Source organism: Rhinolophus hipposideros (genome assembly GCF_964194185.1).
Source record: "Rhinolophus hipposideros genome assembly, chromosome: 14".
Classification (NCBI taxonomy): domain Eukaryota; kingdom Metazoa; phylum Chordata; class Mammalia; order Chiroptera; family Rhinolophidae; genus Rhinolophus; species Rhinolophus hipposideros.
This window is the reverse complement of record NC_138060.1, coordinates 32,412,740-32,438,913: the sequence shown is the minus strand read 5'-3', so window position 1 is coordinate 32,438,913 and position 26,174 is coordinate 32,412,740. Positions and strand designations below refer to the sequence as shown.

Sequence of the window (26,174 nt, the reverse complement as noted above, 5' to 3'; positions counted from 1 at the left end):
GAAATATATAACATGGCAAAAGAAGAAACAGAGGGTAAATTATAGACAGCAAAACTGAAATAACTGACAGCAACGAAAAGGCAAAGAAAACACAGTCTTACCAGAAAACCAAAAATAGAATGGTATGAAATCCTCATATATCAATAATCGTCCTAAATGTAAACGGACTGCACTCACGAATAAAAAGGCACAGAGTAGCAGATTGGATCAAAAAACTAAACAAAACCATATGCTGCCTCCAAGAGACACATCTCAGCTACAAGGACAAATATAGAGTCAAAGTGAAAGGGTGGAAATTGACAATCCAAGCAAATGGCATCCAGAGAAAATCAGGTGTAGCCATACTGATATCATATGAAACAGACTTCAGGACAAAAAAAGTAACAAGAGACAAAAATGGACATTTCATAATGATAAAGAAGACTATACAACAATAAGATATAAGAGTCATCAATCTTTATGCCCCCCATCGGGGAGCACCAAACTATACCAAGCAAGTACTAACAGAACTAAAGAGAGAAATTGACCAAAACACAATTATAGTTGGGAATCTAAATACATCATTGACAGCTATGGATACATCATCCAAGCAGAAAATAAATAAGGAAATATCAGCTCTAAATGACACATTAGATGAAATGGACATAACAGACATTTACAGAGCACTTCATGCTAGAACATGAGACTATACATTCTTTTTAATGTACATGGAACATTCTCAAGGATAGACCATATATTGGGACATAAAACTAGCCTCAGCAAATTTAAGACTGAAATCATACCAAGCATATTCTCTGATCACAAGGACTTGAAATTGGATATAAACTGCAAAAAGAAAGCAGGAAAAATCACAAATATGTGGAGATTAAACAACATACTTTTAAAGGACAACTGGGTCAAAGAAGAAATAAGAGGAGAGATCAAAAGATACATGGAAACAAATGACAATGAAAATACATCTTACCAAAATTTTTGGGACACAGTAAAAGTAGTTTTAAAAGACAAATTTATATCGTTACAGGTCTGTCTCAAGAAATAAGAAAAATACCAGATAGATTCTCATGTTTCACCTTAAAGAATTGAAAAAGAACAAATGAAACCCAAAGTTAGCAGAGGGAAGGAAATAATAAAAATCAGAGGAGAACTAAATGAAATAGAGAACAAAAAGACAATGGAAAAATTAATGTAACGAAGAGCTGGTTCTTTGAAAATATTAATAAAATTGACAAATCCTTGCTTAGACTCACTAAGATAAAAAGAGAAAAGACACAAATAAACAAAATCAGAAATGAAAGAGGGGAAGCTATCATGGATGCCACAAAATACAAAGGATCATCCGAGAATACTATGAAGGACTATATGGCACCAAATTCAATAAGCCAGAAGAAATGGACAAGTTCTAAGAAACATATAGCCTTCCTAGGCTGAATAACAAAGAATTGGAAAATCTACATAGACCGATCACCAGTAAGGAAATTGAATCAGTCATCCAAAACCTTTCTTTTCAAAAGCAAAAGTCCGGGACGAGATGGTTTCACTAGTGAATTCTACCAAACCTTCAAAGAGGATTTAATACCAGTCCTGCTCAAACTCTTCCAAAAAAATTGAAGAGACAATACTCCCTCACTCATTTTATGAAGCCAACACGACCCTGATACCAAAACCTGATAGGATAACACACACACAAAAATTACAGACCAATATCTCTGATGAATACAGATGCAAAAATCCTAAACAAAACTCGAGCAAATTGAATGCAACAATACATTAAAAAGATTATACTTCACGAGCAAGTGGGGTTCAACCCAGGGGCACAAGGATGGTTCAACATACGCAAATCAATGTGATATATCACATAAACAAAATAAAGGTCAAAAATCATATAATTATATCAATACAATGTTTCCCTGAAAATAAGACCCAGTGGGACAATCAGCTCTAACGCGTCTTTTGGAGCAAAAATTAATATAAGATTCGGTCTTATTTTACTGTAAGACTGGCTCTTATATAATACAGGACCGAATCTTACATTAATCTTTGCTCCGAAAGACGCACTAGAGCTGATTATCCACCTAGATCTTATTTTCGGTGAAACACGGTAGATGTACATAAAGCGTTTGACAAGACACAACATCCATTTATGATTAAAACACTTAATACAATAGGTATAGAAGGAAAATACCTTAACATGATAAAGGCCATAGGTGACAAACTCTCAGTTAATATAATTAATGGTGAAAAACTGAAGCCCTTTGCTCTATGTTCAGGAACATGACAAGGCTGTCCCCTATCACCTCTGCCTTTCAGCACAGTATTGGAAGTCCTCGCCAGAGCAATTAAGTAAGAGAAAGAAATAAAAGGCATCCAATTGGGAATGAAGAAGTTAAATTGTCACTCTTTGCAGATTACATGTTGCTATATATAGAAAACCCTAAAGACTCCACCAAAATTCTATTAGAAACAATAAACAAATACAGTAAAGTTGCCGGCTACAAAATCAACGTACAAAAGTCCACTGCATACTAACAATGAAATCACAAAAAAAGAAATTAAAAAAAATTCCTTTTGCAATTGCAGCAAAAAGAATAAAATACCTAGGAATAAACTTAACTAAGGACATGAAAGACCTACATGCTGAAACTATAAGACATTTTTAAAAGAAATTGAAGACAACACAAAGAAATGGAAAGACATTCAATGTTCATGAATTCGAAGAATCAACCAAGTTAAAATGGCCATATTACGCAAAGAAATACAGAGATTTAATGCAATCCCCATCAAAATCCCAATGGCATTTTTAAAGAAATAGAACCAAAAATCATCACATTTGTATGGAACCACAAAAAACCCCCAACAGCCAAAGCAATCCTAAGAAGAAAGAACAGGGAGGTATCATACTCTCTGAACTTCAGCTTGTACGACAGGGCAACAATAATCAAAACAGTATGGTATTGGCAGAAAAACAGACACACAGACCAATGGAATAGAATTGAGAACCCAGAAATAAAACCACATAAACATGGACAGATAATTTTTGACAAAGAAGCTAAAAACATACAATGGACGAAAGACAGCCTCTTCAATAAATGGTGCTGGGAGAATTGGATAGCCACGTGTAAAAGAATGAAACTGGACTGCTGTCACCATGTACCAAAATTAATTCAAATTGGATCAAAGACTTAAGCATAAGATCTGACACAATAAACTGCATAGAAGAAAACATAGGTACTAAACTTATGGACCTTGGGTTCAAAGAGCATTTTATGAATTTGACTCCAAAGGCAATGGAAGTAAAAGCTAAAATAAACAAATGGGACTATATGAAACTTAAAAGCTTCTGCACAGCAAAAGAAACCATCGACAAAATAAAGAGGCAACCGACTGAATGGGAGAAGATTTTTGCAAACAGTGCCTCCGATAAGGGGCTAATATCCAAAATATACAAGGAACTCATGAAGCTCAACAGCAAAAAAACGAACAACCCAATTGAAAAATGGGCGGAGGATTTGAAGAGACATTTCTCCAAAGAGGACATAAAAATGGCAAATAGACATATGAAAAAATGCTCAACATCACTAATCATTAGAGAAATGCAAATAAAAACCACAATGAGATATCACCTCACACCAGTTAAAATGGCTATCATCAACAAGACAAATAGTAACAAGTGTTGGAGAGGCTGTGGAGAAAAAGGAACCCTCATACACTGTGGGTGGGAATGCAGACTGGTGCAGCCGCTATAGAAGGCAGTGTGGAAGTTCCTCAAAAAATTACGAATAGAATTACCATATGACCCATCAGTCCCTCTCCTGGGTATCTACCCCAGAAATCTGAAAACATTTATACATAAAGACACGTGTGCTCCAATGTTCATTGCAGCTTTGTTTACGGTGGCCAAGACATGGAAACAACCAAAATGTCCTTCGATAGATGAATGGATAAAGAAATTGTGGTACATATACACAATGAAATATTATTTGGCGGTAAGAAAAGATGATATAGGAACATTTGTGACAACATGGATGGACCTTGAGAGTATAATGCTAAGTGAAATAAGTCAGACAGAAAAAGCAGAGAACCCTATGATTTCACTGATATGTGGTATATAAACCATAAACAACAAAAGAACAAGACAAACAAATGAGAAACAAAAACTCATAGACACAGACAATAGTTTAGTGGTTAGCAGAGGGTAAGGGGGGTGGGGAGAGGGAGGTGAGGGTAAGGGGGATCAAATATATGGTGATGGAAGGAGAACTGACTCTGGGTGGTGAACACACAATGGGATTTATAGATGATGTAATACAGAATTGTACACCTGAAATCTATGTAATTTCACTCACAATTTTCACCCCAATAAATTAAAAAAATACATACAGAAATTAAAAATAAAATAAAACAGAAAACAACAAAAGAACAAGACAAACAAATGAAGAAACAAAAACTCATAGACACAGACAATAGCCTAGTGGTTACTAGAGGGTAAGGGGTGGGTGGTAGATGAGGGTAAAGGGGATCAAATATATGGTGATGGACTCTGGGTGGTGAATACATAATGTGAGAAATAGATGATGTATTATAGAATTGTACACCTAAAATCTATGTAACTTTACTAACGATTGTCACCCCAATAAACTTTAATTAAAAAAAATTATTACATGATTTGTGTTCCACAATTTAGTCAATCTTCTCCTATTAATGTTCACTCAAATTGTTTCCAAATTTTTGTCACTATATACACTGCAGTAATAAATATCAATACACATATATTTATGTAACTGATATTTTTAATTCTATAGATTAAATTGCCAAGGGAACGAATAACGGATATAAAAGGTTAAAATCTTGATACTGACAAAGGCTATTTATTGCAATTTATTCTTCCAACTACAATGATGAGAATGTTTGGTTCCTTGTCCTAGAGAGTATAGAAATATAATTTTTTCATTGTCTTCTCTCTCTCCCGCTCTCCCTCTCTCCCTCTCTCCTCTCTCTGTCTCTTGTTTGCTTTTACATTTTTAATCTGTCTGGAATTTATTTTTGCCCATAGTATGAAATATGGGCCTGTTTATCCAAATGAAGAGCCAATTATGCCTCCACCATTGTTAAACAAATATTGTTTAACATGTTTTAGGCTCTCATATATATTTAGATCTACTTCTGGATTCTTATTTAGTTTCACTAATCTATTTGTCTATTTCTATTACAATTCCATACTGCTTTGATTATTGTTTTGATTACAGCAGCTTTATATGTTATAATATACCTTTATAAGTAACTTTTTTCAACTGATTCAAATATTTAGTGGAACAAGATTGCCTTATGTAGTCCTTTTTCTAAATTGTTCTAATTTGTATAATGCTAATAGCAAATGACTTATTAAGCATTTTTTATGTATAAGGCACTGTTATAAATGATTTCTATGTATTAACTTGTTTTATCCTCAAAACAATTCCAAAAGATAAAAATATCCTCACACTCTATAGATGGGGAAAATAAACCATGCAGAGAGGTTAAATAACTTTGCAAAGCACTCAACTAGTAGTAGAGACAAGAAATAAACCCAAGTAGTTTGATATCTGGGTCTGTGCTTTTAAGCACTATGTATGCTACACTGCCTTTTTCACATAAGCTTAAAATTCTATGTTAAATTTAGTTATTTTGCTTAGTTCCTTCTCTCAATTCACCTGGCAGAACTCTCTCAAACCCACTGGAATTCAGAGTAGTTATTTATTTATTTTTAAATTATAGATTGTATTGAGAAGAACTGACATTTATATAATCTTTTCAGCCAGTACATGATATAACCCTTTTCATCCTTGAGATCTTATTTTGTATCATTTAACAAAACATTATGGTTTTCTTCACATTGGTTCTGTACTTTCCTAGTTGAATTCAATTCCATGTATTTTTAAAGATAGACATCGAGACGAATTTCAATAGCTTAATTCTATCTTTCTTTCTCCCTCCCTCCCTCTTTCTCCTTTTCTCTATATACTTATTTATGTTAAGACCAACAGATGTGGAGATTGTAGAGATAGAACTAGGAATCATTTAAAAGAAAAGAAGTTAATATTTTGAAGTTTACACTGATTATTTTCAAACAAATTTGGGCAAGAGCAATGAAAAGGCAAACAAAGACATAACATCTTGTCCTTTATTCTGTACCACAATTATCCTGTACAGGAATATATGTGTATCTCCTAATTCAATAAGTTTTTGTTTTAACATTTTTATCTTAGGAAAAATACATGAACTTTAGTTTGTCCTAGGAAAATCACATGAAATAATTTCAGCTTTTCCATTTATACCTTATGATCCAATGCCTAATATGAAAAAGCTTTCTACTCAATAAAACACCTAAGTCTCTAGTTTAATGATTCTAGAATTTAATAATTTTCCACATTTGAATGGGGATAAAGGAATGACAAGGTTGTCTATGAACTAAATGCATTTACTTTTATTTAGGAAGAAAATCTAGTTCTATGGAAAGCAAGGAGAGAGAACAAGTTATCGCAAGTATGGAAACATTCCCCCAGTATACTCTAAAATTCACATTAGTGTAGAAAAATAACCCAACTTTACACAGTGTCCAATGACGTCAATTTTGTCATTTACATTATAATTTGAAACCATCCATTTAGACAAGGTAAACACAGAACAACTGAAATTAAATTGAAATCCTTTATGGAACAGGACAGCAAAACCAAATAATAAAATTGAAAGCAAAACAAGTCTTAAGCCATAGACAAGAACCAAATACAATTACTGAAATAAATCGGTAGCTATTCACACTACGAATTATCAGATAACTATGTAACTTTGTTAAGTCTCGCAAACTCTTTGCACATCACCTCCATTTCTTCATTATTGATCTTATTCTTATCACCTTGAACTCTGACTTCTCTCCTTATTACCACTGAAAAGAAATGTTTATCTCAGCAAACCAAGGATGTCCTCACTCATTATTCCTATTCAATATTGTAAGGAAGTCCTCGATAGTGCAATGAGGCAAGAAAAAAAAGAAAAGGTATATAGATTAGAAAGGAAGAATTTTTTTAATTACTTAATCATAGGCTAATATAATTTAATTAAATCCTATCCAGACCATTCCACCTGTTTGCAATTACATTCCAACTTTGGTTATACCCATGCAACAGAGAAGTTGTTCCATCCAGAAAAATCCACTTTTCCTATTCAGAACAAAGATTAGTTATGATGATAGGTTCTCAAAATGTTTGCGCTTGTTAAAGGTAAGAGTGGCACCTATATATTGGATTTGTTTGAGTCCTGGATCTTTATTTACGGGGTGCCAAAAAAAATGTATACACATTTTAAATGTTATCTATGCTCAAGCAGTAGTTTGCTGTAATCAGAAGTGTCTGGACGGTGATGGTAACCACTTTGAGCACCTCTTGTAATTGCAGAAGTCAAATGTGACTTGTATTCATCTTTTGTTATTGGTATATATTGAGTATTACGGTTAGTTTTATTTTTTCTTTCTTAAAATGTGTATACAATTTTTGACACCCTCTGTAACAATCTTCCAGAAAGATTTCAAAATCATTGGCCCAGACTAGTTTAATTCAATTAAAATCCATGCTAAAATTTCTATAATATGGTAGATTTCAATTTAATTCAATTAAAGACCCTGCTACCCTTTCTGTAATGTGGTCGATTTCACCTTTGCTGAAAATTAGAAGCTTCTTGGAAATAACTGTAAAATTCCCAATAACCTTGCCTCATCTCTAGTAATCCTGATTTAATTATTTCAGGGTAGAGGTCCTTCATGAGTAATCTTTTCTTTTCAATTCCCCAAGTGATTTTCAATGTGAAGCCAGTTTTGAGATTCACTGGTTTAGGAACTGTTACTATTCGTATTGCCAAATATTTCCTGGCATTTCTACGTATAAAATGGGCCACATGCCTGTCTCTTGGCCATTTCCTATACCTTCCTGGGTTAGGGTACACCAGGCATATGAAGACCTAGAGTCTAACAGAATTTACAGAAACATTCTGGAATGATATGGAAACCCAAGTAAATGGATGAACCTGCATATCTATGTAGTGTTTCTTGAACTTTAACATGTAATGAATCATCAGGAGATCTTGCTAAATTGCATTTCAAATTCCGATTTACAGAAACGTACACTTGAAACCTATGTAGTTTTACTAACCATTGTCACCCCAATAAATTTTAAAAAAAGGAAAAGAAATGTTTAAAAGTCACCAATGATCTAAATCATCTAGTCCTTTTTCTTCTGTGCAATGTGATGCTAACCTATTAATCATAGCTCTCTTGAATACCCTCTTTACTGGGCTCCAACAGAGTACAATTATCTGTTATCCTTTTTAAAGCTGTTTTTGTCCCCTATCCACAATCTTTAAAACTCAGCTCTGGGCTCTTTCCTTCCTCTCTTATATTTTTATTATCATTTTCCAGAGAGAACACTGCACCAGTTACCCAAATGATCTTCTGCTTACTCCAAACCACGTTTACAAAAAACATTTTTCTTAAAATAGGAATTGGATCACATCACTGTCTTGTTTAAAATCCTTTAATAGCTCCCTATTACACTTAGAATGAACTAAATAAACCCGCTTATGAACTCAAAGATTCTACATCATCTGGCCTCTGCCTCTTTCTCATCTTGTGCCACTGGCTCACTATACTCTAGCTACTGAAGCTCCTGGAACATAACAATATCATCATGTTTCAGATACTCTACAATTGCTATTTTCTGTATCTAGATGGCTCCTTTTTGACACTTCCCACCGCAAGCCCTCTCATCCTTTAGATTCTTGGTTCACAGGTGGCCTCCTCTGGAGATCTTCTTTTCAGGATTCAATCTACTCTTTATTAGTGTCACCACCCACTTATAAACCCTTGAAATTATTGACTGTTTACTTGGTTTTGGTCTGCCTTTCCCATTAAAATGTAAACTCCTTATGGACAGTGAACTGACCTTGGTGCTTAGTAGACTAGTTAGCACATAGAAGGTGGTCAATAAATATTTCAAAATATAAATAAGTTAATGAATGCCTGCTTTGAAGAATTCTATTTATCCACATTTACTTCACTTATCATCTGGATCACAGAATTTCAGCATTAGAAATGACCACAGAAGATTATCTAGTTAAAGATGTTTTTAAATCTGTGTGTGTGTGTGAAGAAGCTGAGATCCAGTGATTTAAACTGGTATTGGTAGGTAGTCTTTGACAATGTGTCTGTTTTCCCAAATAACAGTCCTATATCTCCAACTGCTAACTAAACTTGCGTCCACTGGAACAACTATCACAATCTACCTACCTAAAAGATAACTTAATTTCTGATTAGTCTTAAAATAAGTTACTAGTAGCATTTTTTTAAGTTTATTGAGGTGATAATTGTTAGTAAAGTTACATAGATTTCAGGTGTACAATTCTGTATTACATCATCTGTAAATCCCATTGTGTGTTCACCACCCAAAGTCAGTTCTCCTTCCATCACCGTATATTTGATCCCCTTTACCCTCATCTATCACCCTCCTCCTCACCTTCTGGTAAATATTTTAAATTCTAAAATATAGCAAAATACTAGCCCAGAAAATTGATTTGGATGCCATTTCATGCCAGAGCTTATATGTGGCACAGCATACCTTTGGACACACATGAAAAAGGCTGTGTCTTGATGTAGATTGGTTCTTCATTTGTTATGCATAATTTCCTCAGCCTTGCCTTCCCAGATTCAGTCATACCCTAAAACCGTGGCTCACTCAAAATTTTTTTCCCCATTTTACAACTCTTTAAAATCAAACTAATAAATCCAAGACAAACCAAACCAAATTAATCTCTTGACTGGAAATTAAATCCAATGTCAACTAAATTTAAAGCACAATGAAACTCCTAATAGTACACAGTTATTTGAATGAGGTAAATCCATCTAGAACACCTTGACGACTAACAAGACTTAGTAATTACTATTTACTGACTTGCACCTTATTTAAATAAGAGTAAAACATTAACAATACCAAAGCATACCACCTTGACTCTTCTTCCCTTAATTTATATCCCCTGCCTCCCTTCTACTTGGAAATACCCTTATAGTGCATAGGGTGATAAAAAGAAAAATGGCTCAGAATCCTAATAAATAAGCTCTAACCCACTGATAATGTGCTGATTCTATGGCCACAAGCAAGGGAAGGAAAAATGGATGAAACATATTGGTAAACTCTATGCGTGGCACTTAGTTTAAGTGTTAATTGGGCAGCAGTGATTAGAAGGGGAATTGATTTTATTACAGAAAATACCAAGATTAGTTGGGAATAGAATGCATGAGTCTGTGAACTTAGCAGGAACATATAAGTAAAATAAAAAAGAGAAAATATAGAATATATGTTCTATTTCTGTGATCACAAAAGTGAAAGGAATCTGGAGTACATTAGAGATTTTGACCTTGTGAGCAGAGGCCCTATCAACTTAGTAATAATACCTCTTACCAGAGGTATTGAGAAAAAAGAAAAACCAGGCAAATAAAACAAATAATAATCAGAGGTGGAGCCAAATATAATAACTTCCACCTTGAAAGAAACTGGAAAAAGTTTGGGAGGATTTGTGTTACAGATAAAGAATAAGGTTATAAGGAAAATATTTTCAGTTTGAGAAAGGCAATTTGGGACCGTTTACTGGGATGTGTCTGGGTACAATGCATACCAGTTGTTTAAGTTAATTTTGTCAAAGCCAGAGTAGATAATACCAGTTAAGCATCCCTATTTGAAAGAACACTGGGGATGGTCACTCTTCCTGGTGACCCGTTTTGGTAGTCTACAGCAGGAGATGGCTCATTCTGCCCTTATGTCCCAGAGGACTGAACACAGAACAGTAGGGGAAGGGAAGCAGAACCGGGAATCAATAGTATAATATCTCATTTAATTCCCACAACAATATAAGGTATATAAGGAAAATAATCGCTATGTTATAAAGACAAGGAAGATAAGGATCAGAAAAAATGAGGCCCTTAGTTACAAAGGACAGAGTTAAAAATCTGCGTCTTATTTGTTTTGATTTTGAAGTCTATGTTTACTACAAGCCTCAGTTCCATCAAATTTCATCTACATTACAGGACTGTTGCATGAATTAAATGAAATAGTACTTCTTTAAAGCACTACTGTGGGCTAGTGTGAAAAACAAGCCCTATATAAGAAAAAGCATTTCTAGTTTTAAGGAGCTAATATTCATAGAAACGTTTAGAATAAAAATGCTTTAAGTGTACATACGAGTATCAACTTTGCTGTTCATGTTATTATGCAATATGAATAAGACACATACTTCAGAAATTAACATATAGAAATTGTTTTTCCATGTTTCTTGAATAACCAGTTAAAGTGGTACCTCGGTTTTTTAACATACTCTATTCCGGAAGACTGTTCGAGTTCTGAAACATTTGAAAACCGAGGCATGGTTTCCCCATAGAAAGTAATGTAAAATGGATTAATCCATTCCAGACCTTCACAATCAACCCTTAAAACTGCAAATTTAGCATGAACTTTACTATCTAATGATACCATAGATCCATAAAATTTACAGCGTTCGTAAACTGAAATGTTCATCAACAGAGACATTCGTAAACCAAGATACCACTGTAAATGACTTTATTTTTACTTTCTGATTTTAATATTTAAGAATATATAATGAAAGGGGATGGTTGTGGTCTAAGTAAATCCTTTTATGTCAAAGGCTTTTCCAAGTTCACATATAAATATAGTAATAAGATTCTGGATCCACATTTTTTTTTACATTATATATGTCAAATCAGCATAATGAAAACTGTTTTGAATATTGCATGATACACATAGATTTTAAAAAACTTTGCAGGTTGGTAGCAGTTTTAATCTAGAAAGATGTTATAAGCTATTGACACATTCTTACTTGTTACAGGAAATAAATTGTTCTCTGCAAAAGACACACAGAGTGCTTGCATATATTCATTTTTAAGAAGTGATCTACACAGAATATTATTATTAATGGAAACCCAAAACAATATGTAAATGAACTTGTCAAAATACTGTACCTTCCTCTCCTTGAACAGGTTCTTCTAATAGCAACTCTGTCATACATTCCCAGTCTTTCAACAGTTCTTGAGAGCTCTCCCACAAACTGTCCACCAAGTAGGCTGCATGTTCATGCAACTAAAAATCACAAATCAAGTGTGAGTGAAGAACATTTAATGAAGAAACTACTAATAATACTTTGAGTTAATAAATCATTTTCTTAGGGAATATAGTCAATAATACTGTAATAGCTATGCATGGTGCCAGGTAGGTACTACACTTATCGGGGGATCATTTCGTAAGTTATGTAAATGTCTAACTGCTATGCTGTATACCTGAAACTAATAATGAATGTCAACTGTACTAAAACAACAACAACAAAAACCCAAGCCATCTTCATCATAATTAAAATGGCTTGGTCACAATGTTTCCAAGAGCCACTTAGAGAATAATATACATATTTGTATTCCACTGTCAATAATGGGATGCACTACATAGACTCGATCAAAATTTTTTTTACAGTATAAGGTTAAGGAATTCCTAGTCCAATGACATCCTTTATAGATGAGAACAGTGAGAGTATAACTAATTAACAGAATTCTGAAAAGTATAAACTGGATCTAGTTCACATTTCACTATTCTTGAATAGTCTCTTTGTAATTGCCTTTTTTTTTTTTTAAAGGAAATCAATTACTTTCTCCCAGAATTCCATTTGAAACTTTGGTACCAGCCCTACTTACTTTACATGCCTGTCATCTTGGTCAAGGGCAAAGTATAAGTTACTCCATCTCTCTTTTCTGCTTTCATTTCCATTTAACTCAATGCATTCCCCATCCCACCCATCCCAACCCACCCCCACGTTTTGTTGCTCATTACTCTTGAAAATTTTCTTGACATGTGTTCACAGTAGATAAACACCACATTCCTCATTAAACTCTTTACCACTTGTTAGTCATTAAAACATGAAGATTACTCCAACAAAGCTCTTCAGAGTAGGTAAGTAGAGAAGGTGTTGGCACTGTTCTTGTTTCTGCTACTTACATTTAACTTCTCCACCCTTGTATAAAAGTTCTTCCATCTTTGAGGAGCATGACATTCAGCTAAACCACTTTCTAGATAGGTGTTTTCCAAACTATAGATTGCAACCCATTCATTGGTTGCAACCTATAAACTAATTTAATGCATTGAGACCAAGGTTTCAAAAAATGAAAGGAGAAAAGAGTAAATAGCAGCACATAGAAAGGTAAGTACTGTTCCATGTAACTCTTATTTCAGTTATATATTTGTATTTGGTTTTCTCATCATGAGTAGCAGCCCAAAAATGTAGATCTTTGTTACCTACTGATTGTCTACTGACACCTTGGCACATTTGGCATGTGAGTTGGTTTTCTTCCTCACTTCTAATTCTATCATTATTCTTAATTTCAATGTGCATTTTGATGACCAATTTAAAGCTGTCTCATTTGACCATCATAATTCTATACTTCCATTTCTACTGCATTTCAAATCTCACATTCTGACTCCTGAAATGCCTCTGAAACACATATACACACTACAGTCTCCCAAGGATTTTTGCCAAAGCCAGAGTAGAAAACACCAATTAAAATCTGTGCTTGGAAAGAACATGGACAAAGGTTTGCTACAAGACATCTTCAAACTTTCCAAATTCACATATTCTATGAAACTATTCCAGACCATCAATAACATTATTCCAACAGTTATAGGCATAAGTGGTGCACAACTTGGTGTCCAAAATGAAAATTAGCAGCAGAAACTAGAAAAAAGTTTCAAAATTGTTGCTATTAAAACCCAAGCTGAAATGGAGTTATTAATTAATAGGTACAGAGTTTCAGTTTAAGAAGATTTTGAAAAAGTTCTGAAACTTGATGGCAGTGATGGCTAAATGCCACGAACATGGCTGAATACGTATGAACAGTTAAAAATTGGTTAAAATCGTAAATTTAATTATGTATATTTTATGAAAAACAAAAACTTATGCTAAATATACTGGCTTTTATACCTAACTATGTGTACACACAGTGTGTTTGTAGAATAGGTATAAAACATTTCACAATTATATTTTTGTTGGATTATACCTTCTAGAATGGTCTCCACTTTGTTCTCAGTTCTGGTTTATCTTACATGATACTGTCCCCTCAGCTCTTTGCAACAATGTGTTAATCATATCCAGCCTTTATCCAGTTTGTTTAATTCCTGGTGTTTATTTGTAAAGTTCCTGTGTTATTCTGATTAAGGTGTTTTTTGTAAACAACACTTCATTTCTTTACTTCAACCCTAAACAACAACCTGCTTTTTAATAAAGGATGTTAATCCATTTACATTTGGATTACTGATACTGGAAATATTCCTGGCACCTGATGCCCAGTGCTCTACTGATGACATTTTCTTATTTTTTCTGTGGTTCCTTTAATTTTAATTTCTAACTTATATTCTTCCATTACCAAGAACCTAAGCACATTTATTTACTTCTTTCTTTAATTTGAACATTATACTCCTACATTTGAAGAATTGTTAGAAATTTACCTTAAGTTTCATAGCCACATTTTTAAAGCCTAGTTCTGGTTTTTTTTTCAGATTTATTTCCTCACTAATTTTTCTTATTTTCACTGTTTTCCTTTTATTGTATCAATTTTTCATTTTGTTAAAAAAAACATCCTCCTGTAATATTTTGCACACAGACTGCATGGATAGTAAACATTCTACCTGCATGTACTTTGACAGTTCCTCCCCTCCATTCTCTCTGTTCTCTTTATAGATTTCCTATGAGATAATATGGTAGAACTGCTTAATCTGTACTCTGTTTCTTTAATTTCTCTCTCATACTTTTCATTTCTTTCTTCTTTTGCACTACTTTCTGGAAAAATCCTTGGATTCAATCTATAGCCAATCTTAGGCTGTGTCAATTCAGGACATTTAATGATCTGCCTCACACCTAAATTTTGAAAATCATATTTTTAAATTTCTAACAACACTCTTCCCCTCTTTCATAATATCTTCTTCCTGTATCTGGGGATTTTAATCAAAACTTTTCATTAGTATGTTGGGTTTGTGCTTCTTCTTCATGATTCTTCATTGATTTTTTCCTAAGTTTAGTGATTCTTGGTTGCCAGTTCATATATGTTAATTAGTCTAGACTCAAGAATACTAGCAGCTAGACACCCTGCTAGAATTCTTGAGTCTGATTGCAAGGTGCTGGCTTCTTTGGTTGAGCCGGAAAGTGTAAAGAGGGACTCTATAATCAGGCAGGCTTTCTATCTAATGTGTAGGTATGCAATTTGTCTTTTGAATACAGAAATTCCTTGTACCTCCTGGTGGCGATAAATTATTTGGGGTATTCATTTACTATTTTGCTTCTCAAACCTTTGTCCACATCCCAAATGCCTTGATCAGCATTTCTAAGTGACGAATAAGCTCAGCTAAAAGGCAGCTACTTAATTATAATCTATAGCACCACCCTTTGCTACTCCGATCTTTGGTGTATTTCAGATTTGTACCAGAAAATCTCAAAAAATTCCCTCCATCTTTGCCTCATATGCAGATATGAATTACTTAACTATAATGGAATTCACAGTCAATCACTTTATAGCTTCCACAAAATCCTTACTGTTCTGGTGAACTGGTAATCTTTCATTTTAAGTTATTTAGCATGAGGTTTTCAGCTGGATGAGTTACTGGCACAATTCAGGGCTTTATGTAGTATAATTATATTAGCATTGACATTTTTAAGGATTACTTTTCTATGTCTTTAACCAAAGCATATTAAAATTTAGCTAGGCAATGTTGTCACTGTTCAAGCATTTTTTTTCTGGTTCAGTAGCCAATATTCTCAATGTAGATGCTAAGTTCTTTAACCATTTCCTCATCTTTCTGATTGTAAGGTGGTAGGTTAGTAGAATGTATCCTGTTAACATCAGTTAACTAGTAGTTTCAAATTCAATGCATACATCAGAAGGACATGAAAATGTGTTGTCCCTTATTCTGATTAAGACTTTCAAATTCACCAATATGAGCAACAACAATCAGTATAACATGGTCAATCAGTAATTAGATTGACATATGTTTATGACAGTCTCTGTTTGGGGGCATCTGTGATGGCCACATAGCTGGATAGTCTCACATCTCTACAAGTGTACCAAGGTTATCATTCATGCACCATGTTGAAGAAAAAATTTCTAACATAGCCAGTAAGAGTAAAAGGTTATAATCACCTTTCTGATACTTTATATCAAGGACATTCTATTGGTAGTAAAAGATAAAGCTATAAGAAGAAAGCCTTGAGGCATGATTCTCAATGGCTATAAAAGCCCCAGGTTAAAAAGGACCTAGAACCCTAAAAATGAATTTTCTTTCTTTTTTTTTTTAATTAATTTATTTATTTATTAGTTTCAGGTGTACAAAACAAGGTAATACTTAGACGTTCATCATTTATATCCCTCATACTGTGAACCCCCCTCCCCCCATCCACTATCCCTCCGACCTCACACTGAACCATCACATTATATATATAAAATTATAGTTGGCATTCATTAATGTTTAGCTTCTGGTGTACAATTCCATGATCAGGTATCCACAGTATCCCTGAGGTGGTCTCCCAAATAGGACGCATGTCCATTGGATACCCAACAAAATCTTTACAACATTATAGAATACCTTCCCCAAATTAATTTTCAAAAAAAACCCTGAGGCCATCTTGTGGTTACCAGCTGCTTCCAAATCCCTTCACCTTTCCCCTTATCCCCAACCCCCTCCCACACACCCATCCATAAAAATGAATTTTCCAAAAATAGTTTATGGTATAATTTTGTAAAAATAGCATGAAAATAAGTTATCTGCAAGCATTCCTTGTAATCTTTAGGAATTAGATGAACAAAACAGGTAATTAACTCATTAACAGATAATGAGTCATTGTATACCAAAATGGATAATTAAAAAAATTATACTGAAATTTACTTATAAACTATATAACATATAAATTAAAATTATAAATAAAATTAATATTTATATTTAGGCGCTATAAATAAAATTTTATCTAAGTACAATTTATTTATAGTATTTCCTCTAAGCTTGTATATAAGACAAACTAATGTCATATTCCTGATGACTTTGATTCCAATTTTCTGGGTGCATTCTGATTCATCTTTAATTGGCTTCAAGGTTACTCGTAATATTTTACCTCAAAATTTCTCTGCCTGCTAACTTTCTGTCAAATAGTTAAATACACTACAGGAGTGAATTCTTTTATAAAATATAATTTATAATGCAAATAATCACCCCAAGTTATTAAACCTAAAATAATAAATAACTCCTATACTGGGTTTTCTTCTCTGCTGAAAAAACCCAGTCATTGTGAATCTTGAAGAACGTATAAATAATAAGAAAAAAAAAGTTATCATTCATGCACTAGGAAAAAACATTCTGGGGAGATTTCTTGGATGTATCAGTATGTCTGTTAATTTTCTGTCTTAAATGGCTATCATAATTAGGTTCATCATCATATGCCTAGAAGGAAGGTGACCATATTTCTAGATTATCCAGAAATGTTCTGGGTTATGCTTACTGGTTTGGAATAATTATTAATAGCATCTTTGTCACTCTGAAAAACATCACAGTTTGTACAGTAAATCCTATGTTCATACTGCTTATAGGGAAATCTGTAGTCATAACATTCAAGTACCATTTATTGTACCATTTGGCATGCATCTAAAATATACAAGGTATTTTGTCACCTAAAACCAATGACTGTTATAAAGGTTGTGATTGCTTAAAAATGTCACTTTTTGGTACAAAAAGAAAAGAAAATTAACAACTTTTAATCTCTAATCTCCACGATTTCAAATGTAATTTATATATAAATGAAGGAGACTACTCCATCGTCTGTAAACCTCTTTCAATTCAACATTTTAGAATTCTATTACAAAAGGTTACTATTTAACATCCCAGTAAAATAAAGTATGATAACTAGTTCAGTTAATCCTAATTAATTGCTTGGTAATTCATCTATAAGCTGGACTCATCCTACTTTATGATTTCTACTTATGATTTCAATTCATCCTACTTATGATTTCAATTCACCTTTTTATGAACCTATTACTAAAATATTATTAATTAACATGTGTTACAGTAAAACAACGAGGAATTCAGAGTAGACTACAATCAGAATTCCACCATACTTTAAGAATATAATTTTAATAAGCACTCATCTCTGGGTGTACACTAGAGTAACAGGATATGAAGAGAGATTTTAACAAAATGTTTCTTATGAAACACAGGAGACCATAATAAAGGACAATATTACCATGAATCAACTAGCATCCTTAAATATGATTTGCAGTTGCTGTTGCAGCTGACAACAACGCCATAGAGGAGAACTGGGAAATATATTTTAATGTTTTTGTAACACGTTAGTAAACAGCACTAAACACAGGAATACAGTAATACCATCTGAAAAAAGAGCAATAATACATTAAAAATTACTACTCTAAATAAAATATGAAACTGTATTAAACTAAGTATTGTACTTATGTCTTTTAATATATCAAAAAGAAAAGTATTTGGGCTGTCAGAGATCTAACTAAAACATTTTCTGTCAATTAATAATAGCCTAGATTATCAAATTCCTTAAAGTTTTCAGCAAATAGTTTAAATAATATTTGCATGTCTCATCCCTATTAATTTTCGCAACTCTTGTTGCTATTAAAGTCAAATTTTCATATAGAACTTGACTGTTGCATAATACTTTTAATGCCATTTTTCTAAAACCTTAAAGAGGCTAAAGGTATAATTTGAAATGGTCTATCATAAGTGTAGTATTGACTAAGTATTTAATGTTTTATTTTAAAACATTCACAAGCATTTTGTGGTGTATGCCATAATATATTCACACTTGCTTTAAAATATATATGTACATATACATACATGTATATGTAATATATACGTATATATATGTATATGTGTGTGTATATATATATAAAACCCTTACTACGCAAAGTGTGGTCTGGTCCCTGGACCAGAAGCATAAACATCACCTAGAATTCTGTTAGAAATGCAGCAACTCAGGTCCCAGCCCACAGCTAGTCAATCAGAACTGGTATTTTAACAAGATCCCCTCATAATCTGTACATGTATTTAAAACACTGTTCTTAAACTCGTGTACTTTACTCAAATGTAACTCTCCAACTGGTTTTGTTTCTGACTTTATTCTTTCTCTATTCATTCTGAATTTGCTTAAAAATATTAGTAACTCCACTAGTTTTCTGCTCCACTTTGCCCCAACCCCACTCATTCCACTCAGTTCTTGCTTCTCCCTAATTTTAATTTTCATAGGTGCTGTTTGTCTCTCTATTCCTCATTCCTACAGAATTTCTCCGGAACTTTCAAATGTGAGAAGTTTTGAATCTTTTAAGTTTCTCTTCTTCCAAGACCTTCCAACACAAACCAAAAAGACTTTTTTCTAAGTAAAATTATAAGTCCTAAATTCCTAGATTTTTTCCACTTTCTTTGAAACTCAATTCCCACTCATTTCTAAGCCAAGTAGCTTATTCATTCAGGGGTTCTTTAGGTTTAGCTCACCATTCCCCAATGCCATACTAGTACCATGTGTCCCCGAAAATAAGACCTAGCCAGACAATGAGCTCTAATGGTCTTTTGGAGCAAAACTTAATATAAGACCCGGTCTTATTTTACTGTAAGACTGGGTATAATACAATACAATACAATACAATGTAATATAATATAATAAATAGAATATAACATAACATAACATAACATAACATATCATAACATAACATAACATAACATAACATAACATAACATAACATAACATAACATAACATAACACCGGGTCTCCTATTAATTTTTGCTCCAAAAGACGCATTAGACCTGATTGTCTAGCTAGATCTTATTTTCGGGGAAACACAGAAGTAGAAAATACAGTTATAATAGCAAAGAGCATTTTAGTGGGCAAAACAAAGCTCACTTGTGCAAACAGATTCTGATAGATAATATATTGCGACTATGTTAATTATGAAATTAAGTGATAAAACTCACATGGAAATATTGCTATGGAGCTTGTACAAGTATTAACCGAAACATTTAAACTCTTATTTTTCTTTCTCTAAATAATATTATTTTTTAAACCAGAAAGAACTTACAATTTTAAGACCTGACAACTTTTACAAACTGTTTAAGTAATATAACTTCAAAGCTATAGACAAACATTTAAAAACAATAACAAGAAAAACAAAAAAGTATGCAGAATTGCAATACTGTAAAAGTTTAAAAATTGCTAGCCCATATTCAGTGTTGATCCACACCTGCATATATATTCCCACAAAATAGTACTGATTCCATAATCTGGCAATCCATTGGAGCAATTTTGTACGAAACAGACTTGTTATTTGAAAATAATTAATTACAATGAACTAAGTGACAATTTTATTTAATAAGTAATCTAATACAAAAAAACAAAGAGCTACGTTAAAAATTTACCTCACTTTCAAGAAAGAAAAGAACCAGCATCCTAATGAGGTTCCCATTCGGACTGTTCCTTCCCCTCCTCTTTGCTAATGCTTCTTCTGCTTGTGGGTCATGTCTGCTGAAAAGCCTGAAATAAGTAGCAAACAAGCGCATTACAAATTTATATGGATATGAGTTTTAGTCTTTTTTCCTTCACTGTATAAATAATTCAGTGTTAAAAATATATCAAAGATCAGGTTACTGATTTATTTCAACACAAATATGTAATTGATGTTTTTATAGGTCAAAAAAAGGTTAAATCTGAACGATTTCATACAGTTAAATGATATATAAAATGTGTAAAAGGAAGCTTTTTACTGATGACCAATGTTCAAATACTTATGAAAAATATAAACTATTTTATCTTACATGATAGATACTAGAGTATGTAATTTTAAATAGAGTTCTATTTTCTCAAGTATTCATTTCATAGTCAAGAAATTACGTTTAACCAAATGTTCCATCAATAATTATAAAAATTCACACTTTAAACCATGATGACTTTTTGATTCTTTTCTGCTTATTAGAGCCTACTACCTAGAAACAGTACTCAATAGCCTAATAGTATTGAGTAAGATGAAATAAACTTTAAATTTATAAAAATACCACTTAGTGACAAAACTTGTAAAATATAGCAAAGAAATAACTTGAAAATTTTAATTTGCTTAGACGATTCTCAACCATCCTTGGGAATCACCTGAGGTCTAGCTGAACAGAAGTCATATAACAAAGGACATACATAGGAAACCACATGGAGAATGGTAGGAGGGGTAGAGATATGAAACAAACTGGTCCTATACCCATGTATGACATTTAAAAGCGGAGGGGATACCATGGCTGTCGAGGTCCCCCCTGAAGAGTGAGGTGTCCTAGCCCCACACCAGGTTCCTCAGCCCACGGTTCCAATGCCAGAAGAAAAGTCCCCATAACTTCTGGCTATGAAAATTAGTGGAGTGTGTGGCTGAGTGAGATGGTGGAGTTCTAGGCAGACTCACTCTCTATGAGCCCCAGCGCTGAGGCAGCAGCTTGAAGGCCTCAGGGACATACAGGGAGGAAATGAATTGTCTGGCCTCAGGGCAAGAGCAGGAGGGACAGCTTTCTCTCAGACAGTAGTGCAGGAGAAGCCATTTTCCCTTGTTAAGAACTCCCCACACCCAGCATGCAAATACAGGCAGGTACCATCTTAGACTTCTTCAACCTAGATAACATAACACTATTAGCGCCACACTGGTGATTCCCTGAGACCTGGTCACACCCAACTTATGGGACAACCCAACCCACTTCAAGACCTTGGATCATGCTGTAGACTTTCCTAAAATCTCTCAAAGGTAACAAACCAGTGAAATTCTGTTGTCATTCCCAAGGCACATATAGCCTGCACAGTTGTGTCTTTGAAGAACTGAAGACATGCCTGCTCTGTAATGTCCAAGAATATGGCCACCATGCCAAGGTGATGTCCTTCATGAATGGTGAGCATATGGGCAGGGCATTATCAGCCCTATGAAGTGGGAGCTACAGGACAGAAAGGCTTAAAAAAATCTGTGTCTCCATTTTTTTTGCACCAACTGTTAACATACTCTTTGAGGAACTGCTATGGTCTGAATATTTGTATCCCCCTAAAAGTCCTATTTTGAAATCCTAACCCTCAAAGTGATGGTATGAGGAGGTAAGGCCTTTGGAAGGTGCTTAAGTCATGAGGGTGGAGCCTTCATGAATGGCATTAGTGACCTTCAAAGGGATCCAGAGAGATTCCTTGCTCCTTCTACCAGATGAGGACACAGTGTAAAGATACCAGCTTTGAACCAGAAAAAAAGCCCATTCTCAACTATGTTGACTCCACGATTTTAGACTTCCCAGCCTCCAAAACTAAGAAATAAATGTTTGCTGTTCATGGGGAGGGGCGGGGGGGAAGTAAGGAAATAGGGATAGGGATATAGACTGTGGTAATTTAGATATAAACATCACAATGGGCCTATCAGATGAGAGGCTGAATAACTGAATAAAACAATACTTTCATGTGTCATAAAAATAAACCAATCTGTAGCAGAAAAAGTAAAGAGAAGTTTAATTATTTTTGGCAGGAGAAGGTGAAAGTATATGACAAGTGGAAAAGACTCAAGTATTATCTTGAAGGTATATCTGCATAGCTATCAGACTGGTTTAAGAGAAAGTTTTGTTTATTTGGGTGGCTTTCAGAGTGGGAACAAATGAAAAATATGAGGGTCCTTCATAACTGAAATGTACAAATTTGGAGAATTGCCTTCACAGTATATAAATATAAAATACTAAGGAATTAGCTTAATTTTTCTAATATTAAAATGTAGAATTTTTGATGGCATATTAAAATAGCCATTTCAGATACATTTTACTATTTTTGAATGCTCAATTAAGCCTGTATATAGCTTGTAAATTAGATCACAAAACAGGCAATGCGTGTATGTGCATGCATGCATTTTTTGAAACTTATTCATGGAATTATTGGGACTACTCTATAGCTTACTTGGTTAAGACTTTAAAAGATCACAATATTAAATGGAGAAAATATTCAAAGAGATTGTTAAGAATCTAAAGTTCTCAAACTCAGCATCTCCAGGGTAGGCACATAAAACAAGTTTATGAAGTAAAGCTTTCATTTCCATAGGAATTGGATTCATTTTTACAAAGAAATAAAAAATAATGCAGGTATACATGTGGATTTTCATGTAAAATTCCTCCAAGTTAAAAATTTTTAGCGAGTATACAAACAGAAAAATACAATACAGATAAAATCAATATACCCAAAAGCTCTTTCTGACATAAGTGCTGTCAGTTTATAGCCTCGATTCTGTACAGAATCAACCTTTTAGGTCTATTTTTATTTTGAAACTATAGACGGAATAAAGTCTTTCTAAAACACAAAGTCGTTTGAAAAGTTAAGTGGAGAACAGAGACTAAGTATTATATAATATAATAGTCCTGGAAAACGAAGGGAAGACTATAGTACACCCTTCATATTTATAACAAACAATACCTCAAAATAAATATGAAAATAACACTGTTCTATTTAGCCACAGATTTCAGACTCACTGGCAAGTTAAATATTTTAAAAGTCATGTCTGAAAACCCTGACTTTCTTCCTCACTTTCATTACGAGCATGCACTAGTAGCCAGCTTGCTTTTTAAAGAAAAAAAATGTTCACATAGATACAACTTTTCTGACTTTGTGATGTACCACTGGGCAGAGAATAGTTTGTTGTCCCAAGGCTGAGATACAAATGTTAGATGGAGGGCCAGGCCTATTCATTATCAAAGTTAATCATCCATATACAACAGATGCCTTACATAATTACAACTGTGATTTACAACTGTGCTTAGCAGATCACAAATTACTACATATATTGACTGGACTTTTGTGTTCACCTGAAAATAATTAGTCACTAAGCTAAATCTATGAAAAAAAGAACAAAAACAAAGTAAACAATTGCAAGAATATCTTAATATTTTAGTGTGAATTAGTCCCATATTTTAAGAGTGAATTAGTATACTAATAAATTATAGGGCATATACAGTAGACCATGATTAAAAACGTATTTAAAAAATACCTAGGAATAAACTTATAGGAGGACGTGAAGGACCTATACACTGAAAACTAGAAAACATTTTATAGAAAGAAACAAAAGACACAAAAAGATGAAATGATATTCCATGTTCATGGATTGGAAGAATCAACATAGTTAAAATGGTCACAATACCCAAAGTAATACACAAATTTAATGCAATCCTTATCAAAATCCCAAAGGCATTTATTTTTTAAAGAAATAGAACAAAAAAATCATCAGATTTGTATGGAATCATAAAGATGCTCAATAACCAAAGTAATTCCAAGAAAAAGAACAAGGCCAGAGGTATCACACTCCCTGACTTCAATTTATACGATAAAGCGGCAATAATCAAAACAGCATGGTACTGGCAAAAAAACAGACACACAGAACAATGGAATTGAGAACCCAGAAAGAAACCCACATACATATGGGCAAATAATTTTAGACAAAGGAACCAAAAACATACAATGGAGAAAAAAAAAGCCTCTTTCATAAATGGTGCTAGGAAAATTGGAAAGCCATATGCAAAAAAATGATACTAGACTGCCGTCACCACATAACAAAATTAACTCAAAATGTATTAAAGACTTAAATATAAGGCTTGAAACAATAAAGTGCATAGAAGAAAACACAGGTACTAAACGTATGGACCTTGGTCTTAAGATTTTATGAATTTGACCTCAAAGGTAAGGGAAGTAAAAGCAAAAATAAATGAATGGGACTATATCCAACTAAAAAGCTTCTGTACAGCAAAAGAAACCATCAACAAAATAAAGAGGCAACCAACTGAATGGGAAAAGATAATTACAACACCTCTGCTAAGGCGCTAATATACAAAATATAGAGTTCATATAACTAAACAACAAAAAAACAAACAATCCAATTGAAAAATACACGGAGGATCTGAACAGACACTTCTCCCAAGAAGACATACAAAAGGCCAACAGATACATGAAAAGATCTTCAACTTCACTAGCATTTAGGGAAATGCAAATCAAAACCATAGAGATACCACCTCACATCTGTTAGAATGGCTACTATCAACAAGACAAGCAATAAAAAGTGTTGGAAAGGTTGTGGAGAAAAAGGAACCCTCTTATACTGCTGACAGGAATGTAAATTGGTACAATCATTACAGAGGTTCCTCAAAAAATTAAGAATATAATTACCATATGACCCAGCAATCCCTCTTCTGGGTAACCACCCAAAAAATCTGAACACATTTATCCATAAAGATATATGCACCCCTATGTTCACTGAAGCATTATTCATGGTGGCCAAGACATGGTAACAACCAAAGTGTCCTTCAATAGATTATTGGATAAAAATGATGTGGTACATATGTACAACGGAATAGAAATACTACCATTTGCGACAACGTAGATGGATCCTGAGATTATCAACACTCTAAGCGAAATAAGTCAGACAGAAAAAGTCCAGAACCATATGATTTCACTCACATATGGGATATAAAACTGAAAGCAACAAACGAACAAGATGAAAATTCACAGAAACAGACGGCAGTTTAGTGGTTACCAGAAGGTAAGGTGGGAGGAGTGGAGAAAGAAAACGTTAAAGGGGGTCCAATATATGGTGATGGAAGGAGAACTGACTGTGGGTGGTGAACACACAATGCAATATACAGATGATGTATTATAGAATTGTATATTTGAAACCTACATAATTTTATTAACTGTCACCCCAATAAATTTAATAAAAAACATATTTCATGATAATTTTTAATTATATTTGTAAGTTCTCATTAACTCTATACTTTGTCAATAATAGAACAGGTTTTAGGTTTTAATTAAACTGCACCTGTATATAATTTTCAGCATTAATATGGATACCTGATTAAAATAATCTTCATCCCAATATAAAGAATGAAAAAAAACACAAAAATGTTGGGAGGCATTTGAAGGTGATTTTAGATTGCAAATGTTGAGAAGGAAAGATAAGACCTCAGAACTTTAAAAGGGAAAAAACACTGGTGAAATGAAATATAAATTACCTAGGGGAGCTTTTATAA

At 33.5% G+C, this 26,174-nt stretch overlaps 1 protein-coding gene across 3 annotated transcripts in view; it reads right to left on the bottom strand.

Moving 5' to 3' along the window:
- Window positions 1-26,174, bottom strand: part of STAG1 (STAG1 cohesin complex component) — a 328,953-nt gene that overhangs the window by 71,099 nt on the left and 231,680 nt on the right. For all 3 annotated transcript variants that reach the window (XM_081071693.1, XM_081071694.1, XM_081071695.1), the window contains 2 exons: window positions 20,538-20,652; window positions 12,050-12,167 (listed from right to left, as the gene is read on the bottom strand). In XM_081071693.1, coding sequence (XP_080927819.1) covers window positions 12,050-12,167; window positions 20,538-20,652 — 233 coding nt within the window. The remainder of the gene's footprint in view (window positions 1-12,049; window positions 12,168-20,537; window positions 20,653-26,174) is intronic.